Here is a 15,483-nt window from a genome sequence, read left to right on the forward strand (position 1 = left end):
GAGATATATATATATATATATATATATATATATATATATATGTATATATATATATATATATTTGTATGCATACAAATACACATATACATACATATAGACATATAATAGGCTCTGGAGTGAGTGTATGATAAGTAGCTTGCCTACCACATGGTTCCAGGTTCAGTCCCACTGCATGGCACCTTGGGCAAGTATCTTCTACTGTAGCCTCGGGCCAACCAAAGCCTTGTGAGTGGCTTTGATAGATGGAAACTAAAAGAATCCCATCATGTGTATGTGTGTGTGTGTGTTTGTGTGTCTGTGTTTGCTCGCTCAACATCGCTTGACATCTGATGCTGGTGTGTTTACATCCTCATAACTTAGTGGTTTGGCATAAGAGACCAATAGAATAAGTACTGCTCGACTGAAGGTGATTCTCCAGCATGGCTGCAGTCAAATGACTGAAACAAATAAAAGAATAAAAGAATATATATACATATATATGTATCCACACGCATACACATATGTGTATGGGTCCAACCCATGCCAGCATGAAAAATAGGATGATGATGATGTATACACACACATATATATGTACATATATGCATAGATACATAAAATTTATATATATACACACACACGTACATAATATATATATATTTATACATACATAATATAGATATTTATACATACAGATATAATGTTTGCGTGTATATATACATATATATGCAAATATGTATAAATCATCATCATTTAACGTCCATTTTCCATGCTAGCATGGGTTGACGATTTGACTGAGGATTGGCGAACCAGATGGCTGCACCAGACTCCAGTCTGATCTGGCAGTGTTTCTACAGCTGGATGCCCTTCCTATCGCCAACCATTCTGTGAGTGTAGTGGGTGCTTTTTACATGCCACCGGCACAGGGGCCAGAGGTGGCTGGCAAATGGCCACAATCGTATATATATATATATATATATATATATATATTTATAAACACATACACACATATACAAGCAGCAGCATCCATGTTTAATGCTGGTAAGGGTCAAAGACTTTGACATAATCCAATGGTTTGTAACACTAACTACTCTACTCCATGTACTTGGTGGCATTTTGTTTTGGTGCCACTGGCATTAGTGAAACTGTCACACAGGTTCAACTCAAACTCCATTCCATATGCTTGCTGACCTGTTAGCAATTGCAACCAAGTACATCTCAAATTCTACTTCATCAACAGTGAGTTCGGGTCACCATCCCACATTGAGGGCAAACGTGTTTACATGTGTTTCGTTGTTTTCTCTTTGCAGGATGTAAAAGAGAGTTTTGAACGAGCGTCTTCTGAGGCTCTGGCTGCATTTGGTGATGGTTCTTTATTCTTGGAGAAATTTATTGAGAGACCCCGTCATATTGAAGTTCAAATTCTTGGTTGGTAACATCAATATCTTTTCCCACTTATATTGATATTTTTGAATTTTTTTTGTATATTGTTATGTTGGAAATATTTTGTTTATTTTTTTTGTGCAACTTGGCAAAAAAAAAATTAGGTGCCACTGTTTTGTCTTGTTTTGTTTTCTTGATTGATAATCCAAGGGGCCACCTTGGTATTTCATAAACAACTCCGGTTAGGAAGATCCAAATTTTACATCAATAATTATTAAACAATATTAGCTAAAGGGCAAAAATTTTGAAAAACTAAATATATGAATGTTTCTTTGACTGTGTGGTAAGAAATTTGTTTCCTAAACACATGGTTGTTCCAGTCCACTTATGCATACCTTTCCTTCTGGGGACACAAAACTCTACTTGTGAAGACATGTTGAGGCAAGTGAGAATCGAAATCGATCAACATCAATGGAAACTGCAGCTGTGATACCAGTGCTGGTAGCACGTAAGAGAACCATCCGAACGTGGCCGTTGCCAGCGCCGCCCCGACTGGCCTCGTGCCGGTGGCACGTAAAAAGCACCATCCGATTGTGGCCATTTGCTAGCCTCGCCTGGCCCCTGTGCCAGTGGCACGTAAAAAGCACCATCCGATTGTGGCCATTTGCTAGCCTCGCCTGGCCCCTGTGCCAGTGGCACGTAAAAAGCACCATCCGATTGTGGCCATTTGCCAGCCTTGCCTGGCCCCCGTGCTGGTGGCACGTAAAAAGCACCATCCGACTGTGGCCATTTGCTAGCCTCGCCTGGCCCCTGTGCCAGTGGCACGTAAAAAGCACCATCCGATTGTGGCCATTTGCCAGCCTTGCCTGGCCCCCGTGCTGGTGGCATGTAAAAAGCACCAACCGATCGTGGCCGTTTGCCAGCCTCGTCTGGCACGTAAAAAGCACCCACTACACTCACGGAGTGGTTGGCGTTAGGAAGGGCATCCAGCTGTAGAAACATTGCCAGATCAGACTGGAGCCTGGTGCAGCCTTCTGGCTTCCCAGACCCCAGTTGAACCATCCGACCCATGCTAGCATGGAAAGCGGACCCTAAACGATGATGATGATGATGATGGTTCTAGCCTCACTTCACGGAACCTTAAATAATGTCTTCTACTAAAGCCTCAGACCGACCAAAGCCTTGTGAATGAATTTGACAGAAACTGAAAGAAGACTGTCGTAAATGTCTGTGTGTTTGTGCCTGTGTTTGACCCAACCACAGCTGGACAACCAATGTTGGTGTGTTTATGTCTCTGTACTCACTACATCAATTTAGTGGAGGCGCAATGGCCCAGTGGTTAGGGCAGCGGACTCGCGGTCATAGGATCGCGGTTTCGATTCCCAGACCGGGCGTTGTGAGTGTTTATTGAGCGAAAACACCTAAAAGCTCCACGAGGCTCCGGCAGGGGATGGTGGTGATCCCTGCTGTACTCTTTCACCACAACTTTCTCTCACTCTTACTTTGCTATTTCAAGGGGCCTTGTCACTCTCTGTGTCACGCTGAATATCCCCGAGAACTACGTTAAGGGTACACATGTCTGTGGAGTGCTCAGCCACTTACACGTTAACTTCACGAGCAGGCTGTTCCGTTGATTCGGATCAACCGGAACCCTCGTCGTCGTCACCGACGGAGTGCTTCCCCACATCAATTTAAATGCAGGGCTATCATTAGCTGCACAAATAAATAGAATTTTAATCAGACTGATTAAAATTTATTCATTTACTTTCTTGTATGTGTGTGTGTGTGTTGTTTTTACGCATGTTATCGTAATGTTTCTAACATTTTTCCAGGTGATAAATATGGCAACGTCGTGCATTTATACGAGCGTGACTGCTCAGTGCAGCGACGTCATCAGAAGGTCGTAGAAATCGCACCAGCTCCCCAGCTGGATGAGGGATTGCGGCAAGCAATGGCCAAAAGTGCACTTAAGCTTGCTGATCATGTTGGCTACCAAAATGCTGGCACCGTTGAATTTCTCTTGGACAACGATGGACGTTTTTACTTCATTGAGGTCAACGCACGGCTCCAAGTCGAACACACAGTTACTGAAGAGGTCACCGGGTCAGTTAAGTTTGATTTTTAGTTTTTTTTTTTTTTTTTTTTTTTTTTTGCTGTTATTGTTTATCCCAGGTGAGTTGGTAGAATCATTAGTGTGCAGGACAAAATGCTTGGTAGCATTATTTCCTGCTCTTTACATTCTGAGTTCAAATTCCATCAAGGTCATCTTTGCCTTTAACCCTTTAGGGTTCAGATTATTCTGTCAAATGTGATGTTTGTTTATTTAAAATGGTTTGAATTAATCATGCATTATCTTGTAGTTTAGAGATTTCAGTGATGTGATTTTTTAGTTTTAGAACGACATGGTAGGGCTGAGGTGAGAGGCGAGATCTGGTCAGTTTCAATATAAAACAGGTTAAATATTTTGGCCGAATATGGCCGATTTGAATTCTAAAGGGTTAATCCTTTCAGGGTTGTTATATTAAGTACCAGTCGAGCACTGGGGTTAGCGGTTTTTCGTCTGTCTTCACGTTCTGAGTTCAAATTCTTCCAAGTTCAACTTTGTCTATCATCCTTTTGGGGTTGATAAAATAAGAACTAGTGGAACACAGGAGTCAATGTAATTTACTAGTCCCCCTCCCCTCAAATTTCAGGCCTTGTGCCTTTAGCAGAAAGAATTATTATCATTGTTATTAAGCTGGTGTAAGGCATTGAGCTGACAAAAATCGTTAGCATGCCGGATGAAATGCTTAGCGGTATTTTGTCTGCCACTACGTTCTGAGTTCAAATTCCACTGAGGTCGACTTTGCCTTTCATCCTTTCACAGTCGATTGAATAAGTACCAGTTACGCACTGGGGTCGATATAATCGACTTAATCCGTTTGTCTGTCCTTGTTTGTCCTCTCTGTGTTTAGCCCCTTCTGGGTAGTAAAGAAATAGGTATTTCGCCGATTGCTACATTCTGAGATCAAATCCGCTGAGGTCGACTTTGCCTTTTGTCCTTTTGGCTTCGATAAAGTAAGTACCAGTTACGCACTGGGGTCGATGTAAACGACTGGCCCCTTCCCCCAAAATTTCAGGCCTTGTGCCTATAGTAGAAAACACTTATTATTAAGGTGATGAGATGGGAGAACCATCAGCAAGTCAAACAGAATCCTTAGTGGCATTTTTTTCCTGCTCTTAACGTTTTGAGTTCAAATCCCATCAAGGTAAACGTTGCCTTCAATCTTTTCGGGGTCAATAAAATAAGTAGCAATCAAGTAGTGGGACTGATGTAATCAACATGCCCCACCCTTCAGAATTGCTAGCCTTGTTCCAAATTTGAAAGAATTATAAGTAGACGCAGGAGTAGCTGTGTGGTAAGTAGCTTGCTTATGAACTACATGGTTCCGGGTTCAGTCCCACTGCATGGCACTTTGGGCAAGTGTCTTCTACTATAGTTTCGGGCTGACCAAAGCCTTGTGAGTGGATTTGGTAGACGGAAACTGAAAGAAGCCCATCCTATATATGTATATTTATATATGTGTATATGTGTGTGTGTATATGTTTGTGTGTCTGTGTTTGTTCCCCCAGCATTGCTTGACAACCGATGCTGGCGTGTTTACGTCCCCGTAACTTAACCTCGGGCCAACCGAAGCCTTGTGAGTGGATTTGGTAGACGGAAACTGAAAGAAGCCTGTCGTATATATGTATATATATATAACGGGAAAGTTTACGAAAATAAACAAAAGACGAAGGCAGGTGGAGTACAAACAAACAAATGTATTAGTATAGCACTCAGGAATAGAAATAGAAAAAAGTCTTTTATGTTTCGAGCCTACGCTCTTCGACAGAAAGATACACAGAAAAAAAACAAGGAGAGAAAAAAAAGCATGTAGGAGCTAACGATCTATCATGGCGTCCTGACTTCGGACATATATATATGTTTGCGTGTGTGTTTGTGTTTGTCCCCCCAACATTTACTTGACAACCGATGCTGATGTGTTGACGTCCCCGTAACTTAGCGGTTTGACAAAAGAGACCAATAGAATAAGTACTAGGCTTAGAAGGAATAAGTCCTTGGGTCGATTTGCTCAGCTAAAGGCGGTGCTCCAGCATGGCCACAGTCAAATGACTGAAACAAGTAAAAGAGAGTAAAAGAGTCCCATTTGGGTACAACAATTAACCTTAGATGCCACAAACCCTCCCAAATATCCTAGCTGCCCCTAATAACAATGTTTTCTGGGGCTGCACTAAACTAGGTTTTATACCTATTTCATCCATCCATTTACTCTCCTTACTTGTTTCAGTCATTTTGACTGTGGCCATGTTGGAGCACCGCCGTTAGTCGAGCAAATCGACCCCGGGACTTATTCTTTGTAAGCCTAGTACTTATTCTATCGGTCGCTTTTGCTGAACCGCTAAGTTACGGGGACGTAAACACACCAGCATCGGTTATCAAGTGATGTGGGGGGGGGGGACAAACACAAAAACACATGCAAACATATATATATATATATATATATATATATATATATATACACATATATATACAACAGGCTTCTTTCAGTTTCCGTCTACCAAATCCACTCAGAAGGCTTTGGTCGGCCCGAGGCTAAGTTACGGGGACATAAACACACCAGCATCGGTTGTCAAGCGATGTTGGGGGGAACAAACCCAGACACACAAACACATACACACACACACATACATATATAATAATAATAATAATGATGATGATAATAAAACAGTGTTCTTTTCTGTTTCACAGAGTTGACTTGGTTCAATCCCAGATCAAAGTAGCTGAAGGCAAAAGTCTGTCAGAGATTGGTTTAACTCAAGACAACATCAAATTACATGGTTGTTCCATCCAATGCCGAATGACTACTGAAGATCCTGCAAAAAATTTCCAACCTGATACTGGCAGAATTGAGGTAAGGCAATTCTTATTTCCACCACACACAGCTGTGTTTATATTATGAATGGCAGAATCGTTAGCATGCTGGACAAAATGCATAGTGACATTTCTTCTGGATCTTTATGTTAGGGGTTCAAATTCTGCTGGGGTCAACTTATCCTTTTGGCATCGACAAAATGAGTATCACTTTAGTACTGGGATCAATACAATCAACTAACACATTTCCCATAAAATTTCAGGCCTTATGCCTATAATAGAAAGAATTATTATTATTATTATTATCTATTATTATTATTATTTTTATTATCATCATCATCATAATCATCATCATCATTATTATTATTGAGTGAGAGAGAAATGCATACCATCAAAGTGACACTGGGGTACAAATATAGGAAGCCCAATGTGCCCATCATGACTGCCCATCATGACTACCCATCTGATAAGGGTACACTAGGCACATGCATCACAGTCATATGTGTGCAACTCATATCAAGATAAATAGTGCATGACTTCGCAGGTGAAGCCCAGTTAGAATTTTCTTCAGGTTGAGTAGCCCATCCCACTCAAAATGTCACTGAATAAGGGTTGTTTAAGCATGTTAAATGCAACACCCATGTTTCCAGAGGTGAATTATTCAAACCCCAAAGAATTTTTCTCTACACATGGCTATAATGCTCCCTCACTACTTCTGCTCGTGATCAGAGATGCACATATCATCAACCCCCAAGAGACATGCTTCAGGGTCTTCTTTTTCTTCTTCTTCTTCTTCTTCTTCTTCTTCTTCCACCTCCTCCTCTTCCTCCTCCTCCTCTTCTTCTTCTTCTTCTTCTTCTTCTTCTTCCTCAACATCATAATCATCATCATCATCATCTTCATTATTATACTAAGGTGGTGAGCTGGCTGAATCGTTAGCAGGCTGAACGGAATACATAGTGGTATTTCACCCGTTGCTATGTTCTGAGTTCAAATTCTGCTGAGGTCGACTTTGCCTTTCATCTTTTTCGGGGTCAATAAATTAAGTACCAGCGAAACTTAGTGGTCAATGTAATCGACTTAATCCCCTCTCCCAAGCTGTCCTTGTGGCAAAAAATTTGAGATCATCATTATCATTATTATTATCCCTATAGGAAGTGGGCTGGCAGAATCGTTAGCACATGGGGGAAAATGCTTAGCAGTGTTTCACCTGTCTTTACGTTCTGAGTTCAAATTCCATCGGGGTCAACTTTGCCTTTCGTCCTTTTAGGGGTTGATAAAATAAGTACCAGTTGAGTACTGGTGTTGATGTAATCAACTAACCCCCTCCCCAAAATTTCTGGCCTTGTGCCTATAGTAGGAAGGATTATTATTATTATTGAGTGAGAGAGCAGTGCATGCCATCAATGTGACACTGGGGTAAAATATACAAAGCCCAGTATACCCATCATGACTACCTGTCTGATAAGGGTACACTGGGCACATGCATCACAACCATATGTATGCAACATGGCGATCTCATATCAAGATAAACAGCACATGACCTTGCAGGTGGGGCCCAGTTAGAATTTTCTTCTGGTCGAGTAACCCATCCTGCTCAAAAGGTCCATGAATAAGGGTTGTTTAAGGACGTTGAATGAAACACCCATGTTTCCAGAGGTGAATTATTCAAACCCCAAAGAATCCCTCTCAACACATGGCTATGATGCTCCCCCACTACTTCTGCTCGTGATCAGAAATGCACATATCGTCAGCCACTAAGGGACATGCGCAACTGGTTAAGGTCAAACAACTGACAAGCAAATCTGTAGTATTGAGCAGAATATTTGCTGTAGCCCATCTTTTATGCCAAGACAAAATAATGTACATGATAACACTTATTATTATTATTATTATTATTAATATATAAAGGATTGAGATAACTCCTCCAGAAGATATAGAGTGAAAATTAAAAGAAGAGTGCCACTGCCATCGAGTGAACGATATTTTGACATCTTGTGTCTCTTCAACTGGTTCAAAAAATAATTTTGTCAATCTACTTCATTTTGGTTAATATATTAAAATTTAATATATATTAAAATTGATATATATAATTTCAAATCATTCAACCCATGCTAGCATGGAAAGCGGACGTTAAACAATGATTATTATTATTATTATTATTATTATTCTATGTTTGACTTTTGCTTTATGTTTGTACAAGTTGGCTCCAAGTCTCACCCAGAGACCTCAAGAGACAACAGGTTGGAAGTTCACGTTGTTGTTATGCCTAGTGTGCCATATATTTGGTATTATTATTATTATTATTATTATTATTATTATTATTAACAACAGCATGGCAAACTGGCAGAAACATTAGCCTGTTGGACAAAATGCTTAGTTGCATTTTACTTCTGGGTCTTTATGTTTCTGAGTTCAAATGCTGCTGTGGTCAACTTTGCCTTTCATCCTGTCAGGATTAAGAAGCAATGATGATGATGATGGTGATGATAATGGTGACTATGACGATGACACAAAGAATGGAGATGATGAAAAATTATGATTTTGCTGACAATAACAATGATCCTCATTTTGTTCATGTTGTAATTAATCAATTCTTCTCAATCTTATGTATTATTCTTGTTGTTGTTGTTGTAGGTGTTTCGGAGTGGCGAAGGTATGGGCATACGTCTTGACGGCGCTTCAGCTTTTGCTGGTGCCATTATCTCGCCCTATTACGATTCCCTCCTGGTGAAAGTCATTGCTTCAGCTCGCGACCATCCCTCTGCTTGCGCCAAGATGCTTCGAGCCCTCATGGAATTCCGAATTCGTGGAGTGAAGGTAGGTAGAAGAGTCCCAGAAGCCAAAGCAGTGTTCATGTTCTTAGTGTTGTGCTGTTGTAATTGTTGTCAGTGTTGTTGTCGTTAGGTTTATTGTTGTTGCATCATTATTAAGGTGGCAAGCTGCCAGGAATGTTAGCACGCCGGGCGAAATTCTTAGCGGTATTTCGTCTGCCATTACGTTCTGAGTTCAAATTCCGCCGAGGTCGACTTTGCCTTTCATCCTTTCGGGGTCGATAAATTAAGTACCAGTTACGCACTGGGGTTGATGTAATCGACTTAATACCTATGTCTGCCCTTGTTTGTCCCCTCTGTGTTTAGCCCCTTGTGGGTAATAAACAAATAGGTATTTCGTCTGCCGCTACGTTCTGAGTTCAAATTCCACCAAGGTCGACTTTGCCTTTCATCCTTTCGGGGTCGATTAAATAAGTACCAGTTATGCACTGGGGTTGATGCAATCGACTTAATCTGTTTGTCTGTCATTGTTTGTCCTCTCTGTGTTTAGCCCCTTGTTGGTAGTAAAGAAATAGGTATTTCATCTTTCTTTACGTCCTGGGTTCAAATTCGGCTGAAGTTGACTTTGCCTTTCATCCTTTCAGGGTCAATAAATTAAGTACCAGTTGCATACTGGAGGTCAGTTTAAACAACTGGTCCCCTACCCAAAGATTTCAGGCCTTGTGCCTAGAGTAGAAAAGATTATTGTTGTTGTTATTGTTAGTATTGTTAGTTTTAGTTGTTGTGGCAGGATCCTGACCACCCCCATGTGACCAAAAGTGGACTCTAATCAACTGGCCTCCTACCCAAAGATTTCAGGCCTTGTGCCTAGAGTAGAAAAGATTGTTGTTGTTAGTGTTATTGTTAGTGTTGATGTTAGTTTTAGTTGTTGTAGAAGGATCCTGACCACCCCTATGTGACCAAAAGTGGACTGACACATCTCAGTAAAATAAGGAAGCTGTGGGAACTGACGCTAGTTGACAAATAGTTGACAGCAGAGCTGACAGCCTTGATTGTTTGCATTAGATTATTACTGTATTAGTTTAATGTCTACCTACACATGGGGTAGTATGGAGCATGTTCTGTGTGAACGGATTCATTCTGCAAAAGGTTATTCTAGATAACAATAACCATATATTTATTTGGATATTACTATTCCTACACCCTTGTGCACACCCCAACGTTGTCATAACATTGGTGATGAGATACTCAAACCTCTGAAGACATAACATTAGTGTTGTTGTTTGTGTTGTTGTTACTATTATTCTTGTCAGTGCTGTTGCTGTTATAGCCAGTGTTGTTGACCAAGGCATTGGCCAGCTCAGGTCTGCTCTATTACTTGTTTTAGTCATTTGACTGTGGCCATGCTGGAGCACCACCTTTAGTCGAGGAAATCGACCCCCAGGACTTATTCTTTGTAAGCCTAGTACTTATTCTATCGGTCTCTTTTGCCGAACCGCTAAGTGACAGGGGCATAAACACACCAGCATCGGTTGTCAAGTGATGTTGTGGGGACAAACAGAAACACATAAACACACACACACACATACATATATATATATATATATATATATATATATATATATATATATATATACATATATATGACGGGCTTCTTTCAGTTTCCGTCTACCAAATCCACTCACAAGGCTTTGGTCGGACCGAGGCTATAGTAGAAGACACTTGCCCAAGGTGCCACACAGTGGGACTGAACCCGGAACCATGTGGTTCGTAAGCAAGCTACTTACCACACAGCCACTCCTGTGCCTTCTATAGGTCTCTAGAAGATGCTTGTCCAAGGTGCCATGCAGTGGGACTAAACTCAAAACCACTTGGTTGTAAAGTAATTCTTCAACTTACAGCCATACCTGCACCTATTTTTTGTTAATTATTTTGTAAAAAAATAACTTAAATGTCAAAAATAGGTGCAGGAGTGGCTGTGTGGTAAGTAGCTTGCTTACCAACCACATGGTTCTGGATTCAGTCTCACTGCATGGCACCTTGGGCAAGTGTCTTCTGCTATAGCCTCGGGCCAACCAAATCCTGGTGAGTGGATCTTGTAGATGGAAACTGAAAGAAGCTCGTCGTGTGTGTGTGTGTGTGTGTGTGTGTGTATGTTTGTGTGTCTGTGTTTCTCCCTCCACCATTGCTTGACTACTGATGTTGGTGTGTTCACGTCCCCGTATCTTAGTGGTTCGGCAAAAGAGACTGATAAAATAAGTATTAGGTTTACAAGGAATAAATCCTGGGGTCGATTTCTGTGACTAAAAGTGGTGCTCCAGCATGGCCGCAGTCAAATGACTGAAACAAATAAAAGAATAAATAGTTGTCCAGTGGCTGAAACAACTAAAAGATAAATAAAAATACATAGTTGTTTGTTCCTGGTGTATATTGAACTCAGTTCCCTTGTCTTTGCATCTTACTATTTCTGATTTTACATTTTCCCTTACCCCATATGTGCTATGTCATACTTAAGGAGGCGCAATGGCCCAGTGGTTAGGGAAGTGGACTCGCGGTTTCGATTCCCAGACCGGGCGTTGTGAGTGTTTATTGAGCGAAAACACCTAAAAGCTCCACGAGGCTCCGGCAGGGGATGGTGGTGATCCCTGCCATTCTCTTTCACCATAACTTTCTCTCACTCTTACTTCCTGTTTCTGTTGTACCTGTATTTCAAGGGGCCGGCCTTGTCACTCTCTGTGTCACGCTGAATATCCCTGAGAACTATGTTAAGGGTACACGTGTCTGTGGAGTGCTCAGCCACTTACACGTTAATTTCACGAGCAGGCTGTTCCGTTGATTCAGATCAACCGGAACCCTCGTCGTCGTAACCGACGGAGTGCTTCTGTCCATGTCATACTTAATATTTAATTTGATGTTCTTGTTACTTTTTTGCAGACCAACATTCCATTCCTGTTGAATGTGCTCCAGAATGAACGGTTCCTCTCCGGCATCGTCGACACAAACTTCATTGACGAACACTCTGAGCTGTTTCAGTTTGAACCATCGCAGAACCGAGCGCAGAAACTCCTCCACTACATGGGCCAAGTCATGGTCAACGGACCACAAACACCACTTGCTACCAAACTCCAGCCTTCAGACACTGAGCCAACAGTTCCTGAAATTCCTGTCGGTGAGTAAAGAACAGTAATTCATGATTCCTTAACTCTTTAGTATTTAAACCGGCCATATCCGGCCAAAATATTTAATCTGTTTTATATTCAAACTGACCAGATCCAGGCTCTCACACCTACCCTACAATGTTATTCTACATTAAGTGATTACACCATCAAGATCTTAAAGTAATGAGATAATGCATGATTAATTCAAATCAATGGGAATCAATAAGCATTATACTTGATAGAATAATCTGAACACTAAAAGGTTAAACTCTTACCCGTTGACAAAAAATTTTTCCCCCCGAATTTAATTTTGAAAATTTCCACTGATGAAATCTCTTGAAATCCATGTATTAGACACTCTGAAAAATATCTTTTTACTCAAAGATTCCACACAAAGGCCACTTGACTAATTGCCATAAAATTATTCACAGGCCTTTTCCAACCTCTGTCCCACCAGTATGCAGTTTCTTTGTCTGTATTTGCACCAGGCACCAGTCTGATCTGGCAGTGTTTCTATAGCTGGATGCCCTTCCTAATGCCAACCACTCCGTGAGTGTAGTGGGTGCTTTTTACGTGCCACCGGCACAGAGGCCAGTCGAGGCGGCACTAGCAACGGCCACATTCGGATGAATTTTTTTACGTGCCACCAGCACTGGTATCACAATTTCCATTGATTTTTGATCGATTTCGATTTCGCTTGCCTCAACAGGTCTTCGCAAGCAGAGTTTTGTGTCCCAAGGAGGAAAGGTATGTATAAGTGGACTGGCTACATCCCAGGTAAAGATCACGGATTATGGTCTCACTTGTCCTGCCGGGTCTTCTCATGCACAGCGTATTTCCAAAGGTCTCGGTCACTAGTCATTGCCTCGGTGAGACCTAATACAATTTCATGTATGTTTTAAAGGCTACAATGACTATTGCTATTACATTTCATTTGCCTGACATAAAGTCACTCACAAGCATGTTCCAATCTCTGATCCACTAGCGTGTTCCAGCCTATGGCTCATAGGTATGCTCTCTCCTTTGTCCATCGTTACTATAAATGCCTCTTTTTTTCTGAGAGCTGGCTGATGCAGTCCACTGCCATCTTTTTTGATCCTGTTTTTAACTGTGTATATGTGTATCTTTAATGGACTGGCCACATTGACTCTACTGCTATCATGCTGAAATTGTATTAGACTCAAACATGTGATCTCAGATCAAATTAATTAGTAAATATGAATGGGCGTGGGTGTGTGGTTAAGATGTTTGCTTCTCAAACATATAGTTTCAGGTTCAGTCCTACTGCATGGCATCTCAGGCAAGTGTCTATAGACTCAGGTTAACCAAGGCTTTTGTGAGTGGATTTGCCAGATGGAGACTTAAAGAAGTCTGTCATGTGTGTGTGTTTGAGAGTGTGTGTGTGTGTGTGTGTGTGTGTGCACCTCCTTGTCTTGATCATCATCATTATCATTGTTTAACGTCCGTTTTCCATGCTAGCATGGGTTGGACGGTTCAACCAGGGATCTGGAAAGCCAGAAGGCTGCACCAGGCTCCAGTCTGATCTGGCAATGTCTCTACTACTGGATGCCCTTCCTAACGCCAACCACTCCGTGGGTGTAGTGGGTGCTTTTTACGTGCCACCTGCACAGGTGCCAAGCGAGGCTGGCAACGGCCACGATCGGTTGGTGCATTTTACGTGCCAGTCAAGGCGGCACTGGCATCGGCCACGATTCGGATGGTGCTTTTTATGTGCCACCGGCACAGAAGCCAGTCAAGGCGGCACTGGCATCGGCCACGATTCGGATGGTGCTTTTTACGTGCCACCGGCACGGAAGCCAGTCTAGGCGGCCATAGTTGTAAATAAGTGTTGCTGTCACACAAGCAGTGTCATTCATTTCTAATATCCTGTGAGAACATGTCTGGCCATGGAGAGACATTACCATGCTTGGAAATAGGTGAGGGTTGGCAACAGGAAGAGCATTCAGCCATAGAAAATCTTCCCCATTGAAACCCTGCTCTTCCCATGTAATTATGGAAAAGTGGACATCATAGTGATGATACTAAAGTGACGATGATAAACAAACCAAAAATATTTTGGGGTTTATTTTTTTCAGACAAAAGCCGTCCAAATGGTTGACAAAGAAAATGTTTGTGTTTCTCCTTGTCTTGACATTGCATGATTGCTGTAAATGAGAGCCACTGCCATACAAGCAGTGTCGTTCATTCCCAATACCCAGTGAGAACATGTGTAGTCATGCTCGGAAACAGGTGAGGGTTTTGCAACAGGAACGGCATCCAGCCATAGAAAATATTCCCCACTGAAGCCCCGCTCCTCCCATGATACTAAAGTGATGATACTAAGGTGAGGCGGTGACCTGGCAGAAATGTTAGCACGCCGGGCGAAATGCTTAGTCGTATTTCGTCTGCCGCTACATTCTGAGTTCAAATTCCCCCGAGGTCGACTTTGCCATTCATCCTTTCGGGGTCAATAAATTAAGTACCAGCTGCGTCAATGGGATCAATGTAATCGACTTAATCCCTTTGTCTGTCCTTGCTTGCCCCCTCTATGTTTAACCCCTTGTGGGCAATAAAGAAATAAGACACGTTAGCATGCCAGGTAAAATGCTTAGCGGTATTTTGTCTGCCACTACGTTCTGAGTTCAAATTCCGCCGAGGTCGACTTTGCCTTTCATCCTTTCGGGGTCGATTAAATAAGTACCAGTTACGCACTGGGGTCGATGTAATCGACTTAATCCGTTTGTCTGTCCTTGTTTGTCCTCTCTACTTGTGGGTAGTAAAGAAATAGATACTAAAGTGATGATAAACAAATCAGAAATATTTCTCTTTTTTTTTTTTTTCAGACAAAAGCCGTCCAAATGGTTGGCGAACAGTTCTGCTTCAAGAAGGGCCAGAGGGTTTCGCCAAGAAGGTCCGTCAACACAAAGGCCTGCTACTGATGGATACCACATTCCGAGATGCTCACCAATCTTTACTTGCCACCCGAGTACGCACCAGGGACCTCTTAAACATCTCACCGTTTGTGGCACACAATTTTAACCAATTCTACAGTTTAGAGAACTGGGGAGGTATGAGGTTTTTGTTATTGGATTTTTTTCATTCTTTTTTTCTAGATTTCTTTCTGTGTGTATGTGTGTCTATGAGTGTGTGTGTGTATATATACACGTACACACCCAGATACACACGTGTATATATATATATATATCAGGTGCAGGAGTGGCTGTGTGGTAAGTAGCTTGTTTACCAACCACATGTTCCCAGGTTCAGTCCCACTGCATGG

At 41.7% G+C, this 15,483-nt stretch overlaps 1 protein-coding gene across 2 annotated transcripts in view; it reads left to right on the forward strand.

Annotated features, from left to right (window-relative positions):
- Positions 1 to 15,483, forward strand: part of LOC115224262 (pyruvate carboxylase, mitochondrial) — a 108,787-nt gene that overhangs the window by 77,138 nt on the left and 16,166 nt on the right. For both annotated transcript variants that reach the window (XM_029795072.2, XM_029795071.2), the window contains exons 6-11: positions 1,287 to 1,404; positions 3,192 to 3,462; positions 6,149 to 6,311; positions 8,909 to 9,091; positions 11,980 to 12,214; positions 15,047 to 15,271. In XM_029795072.2, the coding sequence (XP_029650932.1) occupies positions 1,287 to 1,404; positions 3,192 to 3,462; positions 6,149 to 6,311; positions 8,909 to 9,091; positions 11,980 to 12,214; positions 15,047 to 15,271 (1,195 nt within the window). The remainder of the gene's footprint in view (positions 1 to 1,286; positions 1,405 to 3,191; positions 3,463 to 6,148; positions 6,312 to 8,908; positions 9,092 to 11,979; positions 12,215 to 15,046; positions 15,272 to 15,483) is intronic.

The sequence above is a fragment of the Octopus sinensis genome, linkage group LG25 (genome assembly GCF_006345805.1).
Source record: "Octopus sinensis linkage group LG25, ASM634580v1, whole genome shotgun sequence".
In the NCBI taxonomy this organism is placed as follows: Eukaryota; Metazoa; Mollusca; class Cephalopoda; order Octopoda; family Octopodidae; genus Octopus; species Octopus sinensis.